Below are 21,714 nucleotides of genomic sequence, written 5' to 3' on the forward strand. Positions count from 1 at the left end.
GTTTCGTAATACAAGCGGACAGGCTTAGAAAAGCAGGGTGTCCGTTAGACCTAATGTCAGACGTGATGTGCACCCTGTTCAGGAGAGCAAAGGGGGTTCCAGGCCACACAATGCAGTAAGGAGAAAAAGAAACCGGTGGTGATCCCCTACCTGCACAAAATGTCAAACCATAATAATATAAAAATACAATGTTTAAAACAATTCTGAAGTATCGATATAAGAAAAGAAGCCGCATTTGCTTCAGAGTTAATAACCTGAAATCTCAACGGAAAACAAGACAAAAGTGTAATAAGAATCATGCTAAAAGCTGGTTCACACAACTGTTTTCTTTCGTTTTCTAACGTTTCGTATAAGTCCCCGAAACATTCGTGTCTCAAATGTCGCGTGCCAGACTATCTTATTGAACTGGTAGCTACGCTTAATAGGAAGCACATATGTCTCGGTGACATGTATGTAAGCTTTCGTAATATAACGTAACATAAGAAAATGGGGCTGTATGAACCAGCCTTTAGGCGTTTGTCCTCGAGTCACTATATGTTCCCAGAGTACCGAATTCCATTCAATCCGCTTACGGGAAGTCAATCCCCACAGAATGCAGTGCTTGTTGGCTGTTTTAATCTGTAGCGGAAGTTATCAGTCGGCCATTTTGGAGACAGGCCCAAAATAATTAAAAAAAAACGTGTATAAATTGTTTCCGCGTTACCACGGCCACGGCGGGTACGCACGGGTGGGAACTCTGGGCATCGATGACTTAGGATTAGGAACAAACGAAAGGTGTCTTGATGTTTTCTAGATTTTTTTTTATATCCAGTAACCACTAATCAGCTTCGCCAAAGAAGGTTGCCGGCTCGTTTGCTCGCTCTGGTTGCGCTGACGTTTAAAACTCTACGCCTCACATGCTAAGCCTAACGCTGGACTTCGATGTGTTTCCAGTTGAGCAAGAGAGACGAGAGAGCGAGCAGGAAGTCACGCACTGCTCGCAACGTAGTAAAGGACTTTAATAATAACAAAACGGTGTCGCCACAGTCCAGGAACGTGGATTGAATAGCTCACATAACAACGAACGCCACACTGTATACGCCCTTCGCTTCGACAGCACAGGGCAGCGCCATGCTGCCCTGTGCTGTCCGCGCGCCCGTCTCGTTTTATATAAAAGTGATCACTGCGACGGGGGGGGGGGGGGGGGGGGGGGGCGCTGGGTGGTCATGGTTGCCATACAGTGGCCGTCGGACCCGCTGTGAGGCGCACTCGTGTCTTAGGGCCGGTTGCACCAACGCCGCTTAGCGCAAAGCGGAGCTTAGCCGGGAACCTAAGCTTAGTTTCGGTTTCGTCCGGTTGCACCAAACTCGCTTATCGCTAAACCTAGCACTAAACTACGCTTAACTTAAGCGCTCAACATTGGGCGCTTTACTTTTGGTTGTTTCTTAATCCTGGATTAAAAACATGGCGGCTGGTTTGTCGCGGTCGACGTGGTGGACGAAATTGGTTGTGCAAAGTGTTTTAGGCTACATCAGCGTGAAAGTCTCGACAAAATGACCTTCGATTGTGACAAGGATGCAAAATATTGTCGCGTGAAGTGTTTATTGACCCCTGTTTTCAAGTTGGCTCTCCACTCTCAGGGCGTGTTAGCCCTAACCGCGACACGTACGGAGCTGTGGGGCTCACGGGGCTCACGTCTGTCTTCCCGTTGGTTCTTCTGTTAACGAGCTTATTCGTATGTGCTTACTAATTTTCGCATAACCGTAACGTATTGTTATTTACCACCTTGTTTATTTACACTTGCGGCGCGTATCCTTCAATTCGATCAGGGCGTTGAATAGTGGCAGTACATGATCTCGGCGACCAGCTGATTGTCGACACCTCTGCCGTTCGCATTAGATTGCGGCGCTTTTAAGTAATAAAACAACGAAAATTCAATTTCTTTCGTTTTCTGAGTTTTGAGACAATCTTCAGTGAATTTTCCTAATCTCGCGAGTAGAATCTTGGCTTCAGAAAACTGTATCGTTCCATAACCGTAACTTTTTTGGTGATCGCGATTTTTTAGGAATATTTTGCTTTATATCTTTCATTCGTGGCGACGACAAATCGTAACGACTACTATGCTAGATTCGTTCATTGCTGTATCGGGGCAGGCTGGGGCAGGCGATGCGAAGAGACGACTGTTCTTATCGGCACGATGTGATGTACTAGTGAGAGTTTTTTTTTTTTTTCTGAACTCGACAGTGTGAAACTGAAGTCCGTTTGAGGCTGCAGCGGATGTTCAACGACGGTACAGTGCAGTTCTGTCACCTTGCTGATAGCAACGAGTACCGTGGATGCAAGGTCTTGTGACCTGACCTCTCGACGACTTCTATTCGACGATTTCCGGGCATTTTCGCAGCTGCCGTGGCGAGTTGTCACTGTTTTGAACTTCATCGGTCTCAGGCTTGACTTGATTTTAGTCATAATTTTACCTGCCTGCTTATACACTCCGTGCGGGAACTATAGGGGGCGCGGTGGGGCTGCACGGCAGCGCCACTGGCGGCGGAGCTGGTGTTGCTTCGCGAGACTCGTCCGGCCGCTTGCAGCCGCCCTTTGCACCAGGACGCTATGGCGGCGCAGACGTCCGCAGTCGGAGGCTTGGTACTTCGAGCCGGTTTTAAAGACGTCTTAGTAGGCTCCATGTTTCGCGATGCTACTACGAAAAAGGGTGAAGACCTCTACGAGAGTGGCCACGTCTTCGACGTTAACGAGAGATTATCGAAGGCGTCGTCGGTCCTGAGGGCAAGGTGTGTGCGACAGGCGAGCGTCTGTCAAGAAGCTTACTCCATAACGATCAAAGTAAGTGCGCGTTCTTTCATGCTCACAGAATTATTTATTCGTATTTACTAGTATTGTCTCCTTCAGAATCTCAGAGCTATTCGTGATTATCGAATGCCTAGATGAAATCTTGGGAATGATGTTTATCCTTTCGGGTCACGGCAATTCGCACGGAGTCTTTTTCGCGAAATGTTTCACTTCAATTTGTTGCGGTGTGTAACAATCTCTTTCTTTGTTTATCTTGCCTTCATTTAACTGCCTTCTAGTTTCTTCGCCGATTTCTGTGCACGCCAGCTCTTCCTCGTCGTAGCTGACTCGATCGTATCGAGCGCCGAGAGATATGGGTAAACAAATCTCGTGAGTGGGTGCTACGATCACAAAAGCCTCAAGACCCGTTGCTATTTGATCAGAAAACTTCTGCAGCACCTGTAGGGCCTCGGCAACTCCGATCGATTGCTAGACTCGAGCCCACTGCGAAATGTGACCTCTCCTTTATTATCAAAGCGGGATCATTTCGCTGATGCCTAAAGTCGGACCGCACGTCCGATCAGAATTGCAAAGACAATTTCCTCACACTTCCTATTTTCGCGAGGGAGGCGAACATTAACGAAATAAATGTATCAGCATTTGCTGCACGGTTGTCTCACTCATCCCATTCCAACCCTTGGTCGACCTAACAAAAACAAATTCCTGCACTTTCTGCCCTGCTGTTTTATATTTTTGAGCATGATCTTTTTGTTCCGAGAAAAAGACCAGGCGCACAGGAGAACGTGTAGTGCTGATGATATTCATAATGACAATGTTGCATGAACTTGATTGGACATTAAGGAGTCTTACATCCACGTTTTCTTTTTGTCATCAGCTGGACAACACCAGGAGAATAACAGAGGCGCACTGCACCTGTAGAGGTGGCATATGCGGCCAGTGCAAGCACACGACAGCAGTGGTGGCATATGTGAACAGGGAGGACACTTCCACAAAGACGTCCACAACAAATGTGTGGAAGAGGCCATCGGCAAAGCAGCTTGGAATGTACAACAAGGGTGTGCTATTCTCGGAAATGTTTGCATCGAAGCTACCGGATGGCAGGCTGCAGGGACAACCGGTGCCAGCGTCTATTGTAAACTCCAACTCCCGTTAGGCATTATGCTTCGTCAAGAGGAGCAAGTGAAGGAGAACCTCAAAAGTCTCAACAAGCTTCTACCTCGTGTCGGACAATCGCGGGTAATATTTGGCGCAGATGACATTTTGAGTGAGGAGCTATGTGACGACATTCTTCTCGCTGTCATGGTCAGCGAGGATGAGTGCAAAGAGATTGCACAAGAGACAATACTTCAAAGTGCATGCCCACAATGGCACCGCTTGCGGGCACCAAGAATCTCTGCAAGCTCAAAGGCTCACAGAGTGAAAATACGTACAGCTGACTTCGATACCCTGGCCGAAGACCTTGCCTCACCACGGTCATTCAAGAGTGCCTCATGTTCTTACGGTGTAGCGAAAGAACCGGAAGCCAGGAAAGAATACGAGTCCTCGGAAAAGAAAAAGGTGATACAAGTAGGACTTGTTGTGTGCGTCCCACAGCCGTGGTGGTGTTGCAGCCCCGACGGACTGGTGGAAGAGAATGGGGAAGTCCGCCTCCTAGAGATCAAGTGTCCGTCTAGGTGCGAGACCAAGCCCGTAGTTAACGAGAACATTAACGTTGACTACCTGCAATACGAGGGGAAAAAGCTGAAGCTGCAAGAAAGCCATGTGTACTACACACAAGTTCAAGTCAGCATGTATGTTGTTGGTGCGAATGTGTGCGACCTCTACGTCTACTCACCCAAGGGGTCCGAGTGTGTCAAAGTAATGAAGGACATGCCGTTCTTGAAGAAAGTTGTGCCAAAGCTGGAATGGTTTTTTTTTAGGCACTATTTTCCAGCTGTTCTGAAGCGGCAAAGCCTCTAAATCAGCTAGAGTAGTGCTGATATGTGAAAAATTGTTCTGTATGGAATACGAAGTGCAAATGTCCAGTTGAAATATCACAAATAAAACGTGTGTGACCATTTATTTCTGATTCATAGTGGCAACGTGGGCAAGTTGGTTCACGCTTACGATAAAATACACGGCGTGCAAAACGACGAAGACTGATTGTACAAAATGACAAAGACTGATGAAAAAGAAACAAACACGACAAATGCTAATTTTCGTCCTCTCATCCTGTCTGCTTCCTTTTCGTCGGTCTTTGTCTTTTTGCGCACTGTGTACTTTATCGGAAGCACAGATTTCTGTTCGAAACTCTCACAGAGTCTTAATGACGGGACCTTGCAGGTTCGCGAGCATGCTACATACATGTAGAATTTTGTCTATGTGGCATTTGAGTTCTGGCGTCAACCTTTGGCTCAAGATTGCAAAACTCTTAATCCGCTGGATACATCTCTCAACATGAATTCGATGAGATGCAACCTTGTATGTCTCCTTCATCTCTGCCTCCGTGAACTGTTCATTAGCTCTTGCAAATGGTGGCATAACGAGAGTCACATCTTTACTCTCCAAGTCGCACTTCACGTGAGGAAACCCTTTGTCGGCCATAACCATATCACCTGGTTCTAGCAGGTTAACCAGCCGAGAGTTTGCTATGATGTAAGTGTCACTTGCCCTTCCGCCATAAACATCTGAAATAAATGTAATGTACCCAGATGGCGTGATGCCAACAAGAAATTTGAGCGTGAAGTCACTTTTGTAATTACTCCAGCAGTTCACTCTGTCGGAGACTTTGCTCGGTTTCTCAATCCGGACTTCACTGCAGTCGACGATAACCCTACAATTGGGATACTTCGACCGGAACGATGCAGGCATTGATGCATGAACAACATCTCTAGAAAACCACTGGATCCATCCCTGCGTACTAACATAGAGCACATCTAGAATCGTGTAGAAGATGCGCGATGCACTGGTTCGGTGGATACCAAACAATACACCCAAGGCAGAGAAGGTCAGTCCATGCTTCATCTTGACCAGGAAAAGCAGGAGCTTGCTCTCCATACCCAGATCCAAGTATCGCTCCCCACGTACCTGGAACGAAAATACTTTTTATGTAAACAGAATAAAGTTTTCTTTGACCAGACATTTTTGCTCGAAGTGCGGTGAAATCTTAACCGAAGTCCCTTGTAGCTGCCAAGAGTATCTAGCAAACTCTAATGGCTGAATGCCCACTAGCTCTTGGCTTCACTACTACACGAAGCTTGCGTCACTCTGTGGTGATAAGAATAATTGCCAGCAAATTGTCATCTTTTACGACAGTAAAACTGTTGTCTGCGAATTCTGTCTCTGATCGACTGAATCCTACTGCTCTTTTTCCCAACCCCCAACCGATCCGACCAGCTCGCCAGTCTCATCTCGACTGTCTGAGAACCATGCTGAAAAGTGACGTATGGCAGAAGTACAAATGGCGAATGTAATGAGACACCGAGACCGGATGTACACGCAGACTCTGGTTGTGATGAGTGAGAGCTAATGTTCTGCGACTACTTTAATCCCCACGGACAGGCTCGACGATCATTAACTACAGCACTGGTGCAAATCTGCTGAACTTGTGGGACAGCGTCCTTCTCGTCGACTCATTATGTTTAGGCTCGAGCATTCACCATGTCGCGAATGCGGACAGAATTAGAGAGGCTTTGGCACGGGCAGTATTTGTTGAGATGTGACTTGCATTTCTGAAGTGTTGCGCATGATCTTTCGTAGCTTTGCTGTGAATTAACGTGTTTTCATTCCTAGACTGATGGCGCAGAAGCTGAGCACAGCCGCTGTGGAGTCACTAATTTAGACAATTCCGCTTGCCGTGACATGACTTAGCATTGTAAACAAAGAGCATGCGTCCAATTATCTATTGTTTTAGGCCCCACAGCCACATCCATTTGGTCACAGGGTTTGCTTGTAATACGACAAGCATCGTCCTGTTACTAGGTGACGTGTGTCTGCAACAGACCACCGCAAGCATACATTCTGCACCTAAACGTAATGAAATACCAGTGTGCGCTAGCCTTCGGAGCTAGGCAATTTCTGTCCACCGTAATTGGACAGAGACTCTCAGCTGAATGCCAAAACGCGCACTGGAGGTACACTGCCTAGCACTTCCCGCACCGGTGCAGGTGAATTGAGAGCACCTGCCAAAATCTCAAAATTTGTATGGTAGCTGCATCACCCGATCCCGTTTGCTCGAAGTGCAGATATCTTTAACCGTGTTTAAAAGTTATCCGAAGTACCTGGTAGAGGGATTTCAAGACCGCGTGACTGGCCGTACAGGTACGCGGGAGGGGGGCAATTTTCTGCATCCCTACACGACCGGTCACAATCTTAAAATGTCCTACTTTGGTTTACTTGTAACCATGGTTAAAGATATTCATGCTCCGAGCAAATAGAACCAGGTGGTGCAGCTACTTCAGAAGTTCTAACATTTTTTCTCGTAATGAGGATAGCTTTCTGGTAAATTTAAGACATACAGTCGGCATGAAAATGAGCTGGCTCATTGGAACGCTCGCCGGAGCAGCGAAAATTTCTTTGGGGCGCTTCTGTCTCGATAAGCCATTAAGAGAAAGGCTGGAAGAAATGCTGCGACCTCGTGCACTGGGGAAGATGGCAATAAAGTAAGCGGCGCATAGGATGCACTTGGATCTGCTCGTTGCACACCAGCTACATTCTACACCTAACGTCATAAAATGCATGTGCTAGCCTTCGGAGCTCGGAGATTTCCGTCCATGGTGATTGGACGCAGACTCTAAGCTGGGTACGGTGTGCCCAGTCAGGTATTAATTTTACGTGAGCCCGAACAAAGTGACAATGCAGTGCTCGGGCCTAATCCATGTATTGCATTCAGCTAACACACTGAAAGGTTGATCCTCTTGTCTGTCAAATGTGACCCGCATGACCTTGCCACCAAGCTTTTTGAAGGCAAGAAAGAATGAAGTACCCTGCATTTACTCTTGAAACTAGGCAGATAGGAAAACTCTAGACTTAGTAGCATTACGTGGGACATACTTGCTTCAGGCTTGTGTTAACATGCACATAAACTTCAAACCCTAAATTGCTGTGTCACCCCTTTGAGTGAGTTTCTATTTACCTTTGACAACAAATTCAACAATGCCAGGAACACCATGGCAGTCACACCGGTAAGGTCCCTCAGAGCATCATCCTTTTCACTGTGGTTCACCAAAGAATGGTAACCATAAAAACCTTTCGGTTGGTGATCCTGGAGGCACACCGCAGCGATACTTGCATCAGCAGTCGTCGGTCGTTTGTGCGCTAAGTATGCAACCTGGGTGGATGCCTCGCAGACACCAGTCCAGAAGACGCAGGATATCATCAGCACACCCTGATCCTGGGGCTCTGATGTCCATGATGTTTGAGTTGATACCTGAAGTTGAAGCAATGACATGTTACAATATTTACAATTAAAGCAAAACTCAAATGTTTAGTCTCATGTTAGCAGAGGAGAACCTACCTCCACACCTTCCTGATGACGAGCTTCACTATGTTGTCCAGTGACTTCAGGTTCTCCAAACTCTGGTGCGAATGCTGGAGATGCTGGCAGATCCACAGGAGCCTCGGTCACCACTGTTGGTGGCGCAGCTTGCAGCAAGTCTGGCAGCGACGTTGAGGTCTGGGGCAGAGCTGCAGTAGCTGTCCTCCGTTTCTTGTATCTAAGAAAAAGAAATCACACCTTCACTTCTCTCATTAATCACAGTGAGGCTGCATACCAACAAATAAGCTCCTGGCTTCTAAATAGAGCAAACACTGCAATTGTTCTCGCATTCCCACCCAACTGTGCAGCAGTTGCGTTTGACATTATCTTTCCGCGACCTACGAGAAACCAGCGTCATAAAACTGCTTCCCCGAAACCGTCGAAAAGAAAACAAAATTGCCGCGTCTGTAAGGATGCTAATTAAAAGCAGCCGACAGACCGGAACAAGTAGGTTCAAATACGGCAATTTGACAATGTTCTCACCTTTCGTAGCGTCCGGATTTATCCTCAGGGAGCACCGAACGCTTGCGGTACTCTTCGGGGAATATCGTCGGCGCATACGACGGGGACGAAACATCCTTCGAGGACGCACCTCCGACGAAATGAACGCTGCATATCCGTGAGTGCCGGGTCGGCTCCCAGTCCGTTCCGTCGGCACTGAAATACGCAAACGTTAGTGGCAGAAGAAAAACCAAAACACAACGCGAGACGGAGAAGATAAGTTCGCCATTACGATCCATTGGAAGACAAGATCCGGAGCGGAACTTACTTCTTCCGCCGCACGGCTCTGATCCACTCTTGCCGCTGCCCGACGAAGCACGGACGAGTTGAAAAACTGTACAACGTCGTCCCCGCGGGGCACGACGTGTACCTATTAGTACAACCGACGACGCAGCAATTCATAATCGCAATAAACAGCGCGTTTGCGGCGCAGTTTGGGCGTCGCGGCGGCAGTTGTGCAAGCCTCTGAAAGCGGTGGTGCCGCGCTGTTTCCTTCTGCTCGGGCAGCTCGGTCGCTCGGTCGCTCGGTTCTCGCGGCCTGTCCTCTCTGACGGCCGCGCGGCGGCGCGCCGGTCGCCGCGCACGGAGTGTATATCGATGATGTTTTGTTTTCAGCGATGTAGCGAGTAGAGTCCCCGATGGCCCCTTCACCTCAAAATGTGAGCACGAAAACTACTACCACTGTCAAAATATCCTGTTATCAACCGATATTAAACACACAATCACAGATGTAAAGAGCATTCGTGTTTATTTGAAGCTTTGACTTCTGTTATTGAAAGTTAAACGAAAAGATTATTGAATTTGGAGACCTTTAATTTGTTACTCACTGAAGAAATACAGCGAAAAGCAGACGCCAACGACTACTACTACGGCAGTTTTTTTTTTTCTTTTTTTATACACATTACGTGATTCCTTTCCGCCAATCGTATTCGTCCCTCTGAGCGTTCCCTAGTTCGCTCTGTTTGTCCCTAGATTCCCTACGCAAATCCAGCGTTTAGCTAGGGGCGCGTCTGTAAAGCCGGCTTAACGTTGGTGCAACCGGAATTTAAACCCGTGCCGGTTAAGATAAGCGGCGTTGGTGCAACCGGCCCTTATTAGCGGAGGCGGACAGTAAGTCGAGCATCGAGGGTACTTTTAGTACCGGCTGGCTTTTCCTGGGCCGTTCCACTGGCTGTACAGATTGGTGGTTTCCTTTATCCCCACTAATTTCCCATTGGCATTTCTAAGGAATTCCCACTTGATCCAAGGATCTAATTCATTTTACTTTATATTGGCTTTAAGTCTGTGGTGCGAAAGCGGGAGCCGGCCAGAGACACAAAATTTTTCTTATTTCTTTAAAGTCTCAACTCATGAAATGTGTCGATCACAGGTGCTGTCGTCGTGCACGAAGGTGAGCCTTAATCCGAAGAAGAAGAAGAAAAAGAAAGGAGAGAGTACAGATTTACAGACTCTCGTGATTTGGTGGCGGCGTGGAGGCGGTGAGGCACAACAAGAAGCGGTGAGCGAGGGAATGGCGGGACCACCGCTGGGAGTAACAACGGGAGCGGTCGGTTTGGGAGGTATTGTATTGTATTCTATTTATGTAGCGCTTGCTTTTTGCAACGAGCGTCTGCAAAACAGACACGCCCCTCCCCTCCATCCCCCCCCCCCCCCCAAAAAAAAAAGAAGAAAAAAAAAACAAAGAAAAAGAAATTGTAGTATTGTAGCTGCTGGAGTCTCCTCGCTGGCGCTCCTCGTAGCTAATGGGCTGAAACAGCTGATCAGACCTTCCGAGACTCGTGCCGTTGAGAATTTCCTGAAGTCTCTCCTAAAGCTTGTCTGCCCGTCTTCTTTCCGTCTAAAACTGCCTCTTCAACTCCTTCACCATAGACAATCCTCTCTTGTCCTGCATTTTGCGCTCCTCGATGTTGTCCTTTAGCTCTTGCTTCAGCTTCTTTGCTTTCTCCTCGAAATCGCACTTCTGGTTGTTTGACATCTTTAGATGAATGGTGAGATCCTTTACGGCATCGTCCAGTTGCGACTTGAGCTTGGTGCAGTCGTCCGAACCTTGCCTTGCTTTGCACTGCTCCAGGTCATCTTTGGACTCCTCGGTGGCTTTCTGTAGCATGTCCACGCGTTCCTGCGCCTCGGCCTTCAACTGAAGCACCTCCTCCTTCAAAGAGGGCAGCACACGCTTGTACAGTGTCAGCGCCGCTTTGTTCTCTATCACCTTCACCGCACGTTCCTGCTCAACAAGAAGTGCTTCGTTCGACAAGTGTAGCTTCTCCTCAAACTCCTGCCACATTTTCTCCGGGGCCTGCCTGTGTTTCTCCTCTTCCTCCAGCAGGTATGTTCCATCTCCTCTACCAACGCCTTCCTCTTCTCCGCCACCTTGTTTGCTTCGAAAGAAGCAGTGGCGCTACTTCGGGAAACATCTTGAAAACCATGAATGGTGTTGTGCATTGAAGTTATCTTGCCTACCATTTGCTCGTTCACCCTATGCAGAGCCTCCCGCACCTTGTCCGAGTAGTCGATCTGTTGGCACGAGTCTCGCAGCAGCGTCTCCAGCGATGCCTTCTCGGCGAGGGTTTCAGGTGGATCGCCCACCAAGCCTCCAGAGCCGTATATGGGGAGAGTTTGGTCAGTCTATGATCTCGCCGCCGTAACACTCTCCTCCCAAGTGAGCCAAGCAGCACGCGGCGTAGAGCGAGAGGCATGAGCGCGTGCGCGTGAACTCCCGGCTGCTCCCACCTGAGCGGGAAGGGCCGCCATCTTCGATCATTCTCCCGGCGGAATGCGTGGGATCGACATCTAAATCTCGATTATTGCCTTTTGTATCGCTGGCTCTGGCAAGAAAATGACATTCTGTTATACCTCGGTGGGTTAAAAAGCTAATAAATGAAGATTTTTCGGCGTATGGCCACTAACTTTTATTCAAGCGAAAAAGAAGTCGGCACGTAGCAGACGACGCGTAGCCTCAGCAGTGCTCTTCTCCGACCAGTCTCCGACAGCGTTGCTCAGAAATGGCGGTCGTCTCCTCTCTGCGCCCTTCTTTCTCTCTCGCTCCTTCGGCGCTCTCCTCCCTTTCATTTACTTTTCTCCTCTTCGGCCCCTTCGTCGCCACACCCACTGGCCAAACTCTCCCAATATACGGCTCTGCAAGCCTCGAGCCTTGTGCGCCATCTATCCCCGTGCGAGTGAAGCGCGCTCGGTGCGCCGGGTATAATGTGGCCGCCGCGTCGGACAGAGAGTCAGAACCTAAATGTGTTTCTTCCACCATGGGTAAGGCAAGAAGCGGTGAGCGAAGGAATGCGGGACCAGCGCTGGGAGAAACATCCGGATCGGTCGGTTTAGGAACGACCCCATACTTGGGCGCCATCTATCCCTCGCGAGTGAAGCACTCAGTGCGCCGAACATAATGTGACCGCCGCGTCAGACAGAGAGTCATCACCTAAATGTTTCTTCCACCGTGACCGTGACTCGGTTCTGAGGCGAAGCTTGCGAGTTTCGGTACTCTGAGAACATTCAATGGCTCTGGGTTGTTTCCATGTACTTCGGAAGTTGTATACAAGGTGAACCTCTCGTTCGGCAGTAGCTACATTGGACAAACGAAATGGTATAGGTGAACAAGAGGCTCCGTGAGGATAGCTACTTCTTGATAGCTACAGTCAGACACCATATGATCCACTGTACGAAATACCTGTACCAAACGCATATCTCGGCAAACCTCTCATGTGGGCTTTCACTCACCCTTACTCACCCTCACTCGCCCTCATCATCACAGGTGAGGTGAGGGTGAGGGAGTTTCTGAACCAGGAAAATTCATGAATGTGAGGGTGAGTGAGGGCCGTGAGGGCTGTGAGGAGCGTGAGTGCGTGAGGGCCGTGAGTGCGGTGAGTGCGTGAGGGGCGTGAGGGGTGTGAGGGCCATGAGTGCGTGAGGGGCGTCAGGGTGGTGAGTGGCGTGAAGGCCATGAGTGCGTGAGGGTATGAGGGCCGTGAGGGCGGTGAGTGCGTGATTGGTGTGAGGGCCACCAGTGCGTGAGGGCGGTGAGTGTGTGAGTGGCATGAGGGGTGTGAGGGCCGTGAGGGCGGTGTGTGCGTGAGGGACGTGAGGGCCATGAGAGCGTGAGGAGTGTGAGGGCGGTCAGTGCGTGAGGCCCCCTTCAGACGGAGCAACTTTTTCAGCAATTTTGGTGTTGCTGGCGGGTTGTTTCCTCGCTTTCCCCAGATCGACACGAATTGCTGAGATCGGGTCCGGCTTGAAAGAAGCGAGCCACTCGGAGCGATTCAAAGACGTTTGAAGCGGCTGCATCCAATCAGAGACGCGATATTTTCACGTGATACCTCGGGCAGGTGATGATGACAACAAAAGACTTGGTTCTGGTTTGAAATTGATCGTTTTTTAAATAAACTGTTTCAGAAAGATGCATTATTATTCTCAACAATATTTAAATGCATAAAAACACGTTTATAGCGCGTAATTGTGTATATAAATAGCGCAAAAAAATTTAATGATGGTGATGGCAAATTGCAGCAATTGGTTGCTGCGGGTTAACGCGGGCGGCCCGTGTTGCTGGTGCTGCGACGTAAAGTTTCTTGGCTTAATCACCCCATCTGAAGCGGGCCTGAGTGGCGTGAGGGCCATGAGTGCGTGAGGAACATGAGGGGTATGAGTGCGTAAACGCCGTGAAGGCGGTGAGTGCGTGAGGGGCGTGAGGGCCATGAGTGAGTGAGGGCGATGAGTGATCTGAGGGCCATGAGGGCGTGAGGGGTATGAGTGCGTGAGGGCGGTGAGGGGCGTGATGGCCATGAGTGCGTGAGGGCGGTGAGTGCGTGAGGGGTGTGAGGGCCGTGAGATTCAGTGAGGGTGGGTGAAGGGCTGAAGGTGTGTGTGACTCTGAGGATGTGAGTGAGTGAGGGGCTGAGGTGGGTGTAGCTGTGAAGGTGAGGGTGAGTGAGGGGCCTAGGTGAGTATGGCTGTGAGGGTGAGGGTGAGTGAGGGCGCCCTAAAATGCCGACCTCTGACCAAACGTGCTCCAGTTACACAACCATCTTGGTAAGACACAAAGACAAAGTTACCAAGAAGCAGTGTTGTACACGTTCCTCAATATAAAAAGCAGAAGATTATTCCTCGTTACTTCTAATTTTTAGAACGCTTTCCCGTTACTCCCTTTGCATATGAAAAAGGAACTCGTCCCTGTTACAGTTAAAAAATGGAACGTATCGTTACATATACGTTGCATTTGTATTTTGCTGATTACCATATCTAGTTAGATCAAGGAAATTGTTTTTACCTATCCTATCAAACGGGAACATGCGAATTGGAATGTCGTGATGGAAGGGCACCAAGAGAAGAAAACAAGCGGAAGAAGGGTTTCATTTGTTGGCATATTCACCTTTAAAAATGTCAGCTTTTAATCATTTTCATGTTTAGGTCGGCAATTGAGATGATCCAAATGTACTGTTATCCCACATTGCGCGAGCATTTTTAAAAAAACTCACACGTTTTCAATCTAACAGAAGCCTTTGTTCGACCATAACAACTGTTGCTTCTCTATGTTCCTGTCCGCAAGACGAGCAAGTGAAGAAGAAGGTACGGCTTTTGGAAGATCAGTCTTTAAAGCTGCGAGTCCTTCTTCGTGAAGGCTGGAGTCGTTGTTCAGTTTTAAGGTGGGGGACAAAGGGAGAAGGAATAAAGGTTAATTTTTTTGTATATTAAGTGACCGATGCTCGGTATACAAAAGTGCGTTCGATGTCTGGTAACCTGTTCTTTTGTTGTAACTGTAGGTTTCTTCGTGGAAGTTCAGTAATGGCTGTAGTTAACCTTAGAGTCATGTGTATGTGATGATTCGTGCAAGCAAAAAAAAGTATCTGAGTTTGAAACGTCCCTCTTTCTGTGTCTTTTCCTTCGACTAAAAGTTATGATTTTTGTACCGCAGTCTCGTGCACTGAAAAAAGTATCGATGTCCACTAGCTCTACTGCACCCGACTGTTACCAAGCGAGGACCACACAATATAAGCCCTAAGATAAGTTACCAAAAGGCTAACGAGATCCTGCTCTTCGAACGTAAAGATACTGTTTTTATACGTTTAGAATTTACCTTTTGGAAATAAAATAAAAATTACCCCACTGGGCGAAAAAAAGGAACGCCGTTCTATTTTTCATTCCAGTAAAAATGTAACGAGTTCCCGTTTCATTTCCACCGATACAAAATGAAACGGCGCCGTTCCCTCGTTCCTTCTAAAAGGAACGCGTTCCAGGAACGCCCTTTTTAGGAACGCCGTTTCGTACAACACTGCCAGGAAGGTACTCGAGACGTGCAAAATATACAGGGATAGATTGAGAAAATTAAACCAGGGTGTTCGGCCCGTATAAATAAACTACGCCTCACGGAAAGCAGAAACTCGATGAGAATGACGCTAGTGGTGGTGATAAAATTCGAAAGCTTGAGCAGATGACGTTAACTAAATAAAAAAAAACTTCTATCATGAAAATCAAAATTTGAGACTTCGACCACCTGTAGCAATTATGTCAACGGAAAAACTTGTCAGAAAGACAAAAAACAACAACAATATCGTGTTTCTAACTGACACGTGAACCATCAGTGACGTTGTCGAGCAATGAGATAGGTTTCCTGAAGTTGACAATGGGGCCCCTGCACGTGCAAAGGGGATTAACTATCAGCGGGAAGGGCGATGGATGCACGCTCGAAGGTTTGGAATGTGTTTTCTTCTTTCGCTTTATTTATTTCTTATAAAAAAAACTCCCTGTTGGCGACGTGCGCGACCAAAAGCGTCGCTGGTCGGCCTTCGACGATTGGCCGAATATGAAGTCACCGAAGGATTTTTCATTAACGCAGACAAGAGTAATGTAGGAACTTCAATTTTGACGGTGTTGGCAGTGTTGGTTTCAGAGCGCTATGATTTCAAGCTTCCACCATGCTCATTAGAAACACTATCGAACTTTTTGTTCCCAAGGTAGTGACGTCACGAGAGGGAACCATAGGAGGGCACCACCAAAAAACTCTCGCCGCTCATATTCTGTTTTATACTTGTATACAACGTTATCAATGCTACTGACGCGAGCGCGTAGCTACATCTATGGTTTCGCTTATTCAATAACCTGTCCACATGATCTGCGAGATCAAACCTCATGCTTGCGCCAGCAGCTTCGACAGCGTTGTACACTACGTACGAAACATACCATAGTTAAGAGCTATCACCTCTGTCCTGCCCGGTTCTTCTTTCTATCCTCGTGTTCACGCTATTTTACCTCAACATGTTCTGCGACTTCCGTACCAACCTTTTTTGTGAAAACGATCGTTTATGGGGAAGTTTGACTTTCAGAATGGTGCGAAATATAGACCGGAAAATACGTACAGTACTTACTGTTTTATAAGTCTCACTTTTGTATAACTCGCACCCCTTTATAAACGATCGTTTTGACCAAAAAAGTTGGTATATAAGTCGCACATTTGTTTGAGTCGCACTTACATATTTGTACGATCGGCGAGGCGAAACTGCATTGACAAGCCTACATATCCGTATGAGGATCGCTATATATTCAAAAAGAGGAGGAAGATTCTATATTCTCGCCAACGAATCAGATTCGAATCAGAAATATAACCTCCGCGGTAAATTCTGCGCCCATACTTAGGTAAAAAAAAGAAAAGCATTTAAGCCGCATCGTTGTATAAGAGTAAGACCCACCGGCGGAAAATCCGGAAAACACACCGCGACTTATCGGTTGAAAACGACCGTATTTGAAACGTGATGCCTGTCACGAGACTACTGAATTCTAGAAAGTAAGGCTGCAATCACCGAAACCGACGAGAAGGAATGGTAGCAAGTGATTTTCAGCCGAAGGCCCAGTGCTCATACGCCTTTATATCTTGAAAGGGTGCGTTGTGCATTCTCCTTTTCAATCTGTGTTCTGCTGGTGTGTGTTATATACCGCATCGGCGTAAGCCCTTGATGGTAATCCCACTCTTTTTCAATCAAAGCCATTCGGAGCTCAGCGTCGTTCCAGCATCACCGGAATCCTTGCGCTAGAAGCAGACGACTTGCTCTCTGTAGAGGTGAACCAATAACATGCATATCAGCGGCATCTGACTTCAGAAACACGGCAGAATTGTCTCCTAGAGACCAGGGCGTGTTAACACCTTCACCCTTATGCGCCCTGGAGTGACGTTGCTCAGTTCAAGGGCCGGCGCTTTTTCATTCTAAGACGGGTGCACTCGCCTGTTTACGATCGAAATGAATAATGACGAGAAGGTGCATTTGCATGCGAGATATCTTTTTTTTTTTTTTCTCTTTCGAATTTGCATAAACTTCAGGGCGTCCAGGATCCGCGGGAAATAATAGGTGCAAGAAGCCCCGTTTAAGGATATGCAAATGAGGACCCCCACAGAACCCAAGAAGCGGCGGATATACGATCGCCCCCTAATTAAGCACACCGGCTGCCGATTCCGTTCTTCTCTGGATGCATCGAGGGCCAAGTTTTATCTCTCGGCCATCCAACGCTTGACCGTGGGGTGGGAGGCAAGTAAAAATATCGCGATTCGCGCAGTACCGCCGTACTCAAAACAATAATGTATCGTAAAAAAAAAAAAAAAAAAAATCGTACATAATGTAGGTTGTCTATATTAACGAGACAAAACTACGTGAATTTGCTCCACTCGTGCCCGAAACCTTTGTCTTTATAGCGGGGAATTTGTATTAATGGGGTGAGTATTAACGAGGCGTAATCGTACCGCGGCAATTCTGGGGAAAATAAATCGACCAAGTCGAGACAAATATCATCGGCTTCGATGGCACACTTCCTTCGTGTCGGCCGTGGATCTTCGTCGAAGTCATTATAAGAATAAGAATAACGTCGTTGCCCGGGGGTCGGTTGATATGGCAGGCACCGCGATGTTCAGTTATGGTATATTTGGCTCGTCGCTTTCCAGCGCTGAAATCCGTTTAATCGAACCTGCGAGATTCGGGAGCGTCTCCGAATCTGAGCCGAGGAACGAGGCGCCAGTCGAACGCTCGGCATCCTTTCCGAGCTGCCGGAGCGTCGACACTGAGCCGGATACCGAGGGCAATTTCCCGAACCGCTCCGCTGCGATTCTGTGAACTACTGTCCGATACGAAAGGCTTAGCCAATACCATTTATCCATCCATTCAACACCCCTGCATGTCGCACTAGCAGTGCCACCGCCACATGTCACCACGAAAAGCGTGTTTTCAAAGGTCACTTAAATTAAAAAAAAATAATAACATTGAGGTGAATAATTTTTGAATTCTACTTCGTATTTATTAGTGATAAACCGAACCTGTCGAACTTCAGATTTGGCAAAGTTCGGCACATGCCGAACTTTTGAAGAAAAGTTCGGCAAAGATTCGGCCAAAATTTAGCGGCAAATGTCTGCGCACGCGCGCGAACTTGACGGGGCCATGGATTGCGAATGGACGCCGTGCGGTCGTGCGGTTACCATCGCACAGTGTATTACAACCAGCGGTTAGGGCGAAGTGTGTAGTAGGCAACGCGGTATGTGTGCGTTTGTGAGCCTTTGCGAGTGCGGTTCTCTTCAATATCTCCTGCCACAAGAACAGAAGATCAACCAGTAATATACGCCTGAATCCTGAAATCCAATTTTCATCTGCAAATTGGGTTTCAGGTTTGCAACAAGAAATCCAGTTAGATTTCCTGTTCCATAACTTAGTTAGCAAAAAAGTTATACAGTTTTTTTAGTTTTCAGTAGGGAAGTTTTGTTTACGAAGAAACCGAAGCGCCCCTTGCGGCCCGCCACCGACGCCACGCATGCGCGATGGGTGTTGGGATAGCGCCGCGTTTCGCATCAACAAACCATAATAATGTAATGGCGGCGTAGGTGTGAGTCTCCGTACTCTTTTTCGCGTTGGAATTTCTGCTTCAACGTCTTCCTTGCGAAGTCTTACTAGTTTAGTGGCCCGAGGGTAATTAACGAGGCTCGTTACGTCACGAAACTTCGTGTAAATGATGTGACATGCGGCGATTCATTCCGCTTGAACACCACAGAATGGACGCTATAGTGGCTGATTCACATTATGAGATTCTGCTCAGAATTTTTCTGTCGCAACGTCGCTCGGGCTGCTAAAACGTGGACGGTAGCTGCGATGCTCGACGTCGATACTGAAAAGCGCAAGCGGAATCGAACCAAGTGAATCAGCCATAACAAGTCGTTGATGGTCACTGGTAACAATGATCAACATTTCCTTGCATCCACTGTTTACACTGAGCAAACTTAAAAGTAGTTTGAGGCCCGCACTTACTTCATACCGCAACGTTCGGTCAACTGGCCGCCGTCGTTTGAGCGAGCAGACGACAGTTTGAAAGAATTTGAGGGAGCGCACGAGAGTTTAACGCAAAGACGGCCGTTTGAACGTTAAGACGCACTGAACGTGGTCCGCGGGTGTTCCGAAAAACTTGGCGGTTTTCCCGCGTTAATGTTGGAACAAAACAAATAAATCTGACGACCGCAAGTACGCGCGAATTCAACTCACCAAACTGTTTCCTGCACAAGCCATCGCGGTCCGACGGTGTCGGGGTTTCCCTTTTCATGGCACCTATCTACCTTCTCGGAGGAACCGAGCACGCAGAAAGCATGTGCACTTAAAGACTGATCTGCACGCCTTTCCCGGCTCTTTACTGGTACACCCCTATTTGCGACCTTTTCAACGAGAAGGCAGGTTTTAGTTTTGTTTCTTCCAAAACAACGCAGGAATTTCCGTCCCACATGGCGACTTCCGCCCGCACCCCCCAGACAGGAAGTGCGCCCGAAGCGCCACCGCTGCGGCGTGACGTAGCAGAGTTGAGTTGGTGTATATACTCCGCCCTACGATACGTCCGATCGCAGTCAACAGTATGACCCGATGAGGCCAATTAGGCAGCGCCAATAGTGCATCGTCATGGGGCTTGTCGTCTTAGTATGTTTGCTCTCATCAGCTTAACCCCTCTCGCAAAAACAAAAATGATTACGGTGTCTTCACTGTGCATGATTGTTTGAGTCAATGACAGCAAACGCGCAAGGGCAGCGAAGAACATGACCATGCAGTTTTGGCGCTATTTGATTCGCGCCAGGAGGCAACGTTACTAGAACAACTCAGTTGGGAAACTGACACAGCATGATTTAAAAAAGTGGCTTCGATCCGTACACGAGAACCAAACTAATGGCGATCGCAACGCCGCCATTTCTCCCGCAGCAGCCACTCCGGGAACTGCACGTCCGAACGTATCGGTTGTGGTTGAGTCGCGCAAGGGCCGGTGGCGCCATCTCGCAGTGCTGTTTCGGAGTAGCAATATTAATGGACTTTCATGTTTTGACTAGTCGCTAAAGGATGGCGCTGTTATCGTATTTTGTTTGGTCTTGGTGGACGCTAGCGGTCCGGGTTTCAAAGGTGAGTTTCCCAACTAAGTGTATTAGTAACGTTGATCGATGATCGGAGGTATCCTTCCCCATGTTCAGGTTTTCGTGCGATGCATTTTGATTCTGGCACACCAGCCTGAATATTTGTAGACTGACTGATTGCTATCGAGTGCAAAGCCGACCGCGGTGACGCATGCGCGTATCTAATTTATTACCTGCCATTGGCCGTGACGATTACGGAAGAAAGCGATATGATCACGAGATAGATAATTACAAGAACGAAAAAAAAAATAGTCGCGCCACATTTTCGTGATTTTACGGTGAAAATAACGTTTCTTTCTTCCCTCTGTGTTCTCGCGTGTTAGTCCTCTTGCGGTCCGCTAGGTAATAGGTAATTATATGGTCACTAAAAACTTTAGAAACGAAGGACGTCACAAGTTCCGAAGATCTCATTATTTTTCCGCGGCCAATCAAATTGCGGCATTAGCCGATAAGTGCGTCGAAGAACCAATCACGGAGCAAGATAAGCATTGACGTTATAAGCCACGCCTTGCGATTTTTACTAAGCCGCCAGTGATTCCACTATTGGCGGTAGCGCGTTAAGGCTCGTTCGTACATACCCGTTTTCTTACGTTACGTTACGGAAAGTCACCGGGAAATCTGTGCTCCGTGTTAAGCGTGGCCACCAATTAAAGGCGATAGCCCGGCAGGCGACATTCGAGACAGGAATGTTTCGGGGACTTAGACGTAACGTAAGGAAACAGTCCTGTGTGAGAAGTTGAACCGAGCTCAACTCCTTACGTTACGTTCCGACGAGCCTTGTGTCCTCGGTTGCCACGGTAACTCACCGTCCTAGGTTGTCATCACCGAAACATTCGTGTTTAGAATGTCGCGTGCGAGGCTATCTCCTTCAATTGGTAGCCACGCTTAATACGAAGCAATGATTTTCCGGTGACTTTTCGTAACGTAACGTTACGCAACGTAAGAAAGCGGTGCTGAGTGAACCAGCCTTTACAAGTAACGGCGCGTTACCGGTAAGGCGTTACTTTTTCGGTATCGCTGTAACGTACTCGTTATATTTTCAAAACAGTAACAGATAACGTACTTAGTGTTACTTATTTCAAGTTACGGGCAAAGTAGTTACGTTACTCGTTACATCCTTTTCCCAAGGTCTGAAAAAAAAGTACATATATATTTTTTGTGTTTTTATACTTTGTTGCACCTGAAGTCCAGACAAAGCCGACGCTACGAGCTGATGGAACCAATCAGACAATGTTAAAGGGGAACCATCATGGCGTTCGTCGTGTTTCTGTACGTGTTCTATCATCGCTGAACCAATCACAAACAAGAAAAGGCCCAGTGGCTTGCGCTTTTGACGCTGCTTGATTGGTCTCATTCTCGCAGCGTCGACTGCATCTGGACCTAAAGAGACCATAAAATTATTTTTCAACTTCTTCTCCTTAGCTTTACTCCTAAACTTAAATGCGAAACGAGAAATCACGTGGTCGTTATGTGCTTGGGATCCGGTGCGATGACT

The 21,714-nt window shown here is 47.7% G+C and overlaps 2 protein-coding genes across 2 annotated transcripts in view; one reads left to right on the forward strand and one right to left on the reverse strand.

Moving 5' to 3' along the window:
* The window catches only part of LOC121048214, a 132,978-nt gene that overhangs the window by 76,189 nt on the left and 35,075 nt on the right, over positions 1-21,714 (forward strand). The gene's annotated exons all lie outside the window — the stretch shown is intronic.
* LOC115316553 lies at positions 4,740-9,292 on the reverse strand. Its single transcript, XM_042292465.1, has 5 exons — positions 9,072-9,292; positions 8,786-8,959; positions 8,282-8,480; positions 8,057-8,194; positions 4,740-5,853 (listed from the first exon to the last, which is right to left on the reverse strand). Exons 1-5 carry the CDS (start codon positions 9,203-9,205, stop codon positions 5,080-5,082), a joined length of 1,419 nt encoding a protein of 472 aa, XP_042148399.1. The 5' UTR covers positions 9,206-9,292; the 3' UTR covers positions 4,740-5,079.

The sequence above is a fragment of the Ixodes scapularis genome, unplaced genomic scaffold, assembly GCF_016920785.2.
Source record: "Ixodes scapularis isolate PalLabHiFi unplaced genomic scaffold, ASM1692078v2 PGA_scaffold3__209_contigs__length_174095766, whole genome shotgun sequence".
Lineage (NCBI taxonomy): Eukaryota > Metazoa > Arthropoda > Arachnida > Ixodida > Ixodidae > Ixodes > Ixodes scapularis.

What these genes read in the sequence shown, in the direction of transcription:
- LOC115316553 (XM_042292465.1), bottom strand. Translation starts at nt 9,205, where the DNA reads ATGAATTGCTGCGTCGTCGGTTGTACTAATAGGTACACGTCGTGCCCC. An exon ending in AGAGCCGTGCGGCGGAAGAA is followed by an intron (nt 8,960 to 9,071) that starts GTAAGTTCCGCT and finishes TGCGTATTTCAG; the next exon opens with TGCCGACGGAACGGACTGGG. An exon ending in GTCATCAGGAAGGTGTGGAG is followed by an intron (nt 8,195 to 8,281) that starts GTAGGTTCTCCT and finishes CTTCAACTTCAG; the next exon opens with GTATCAACTCAAACATCATG.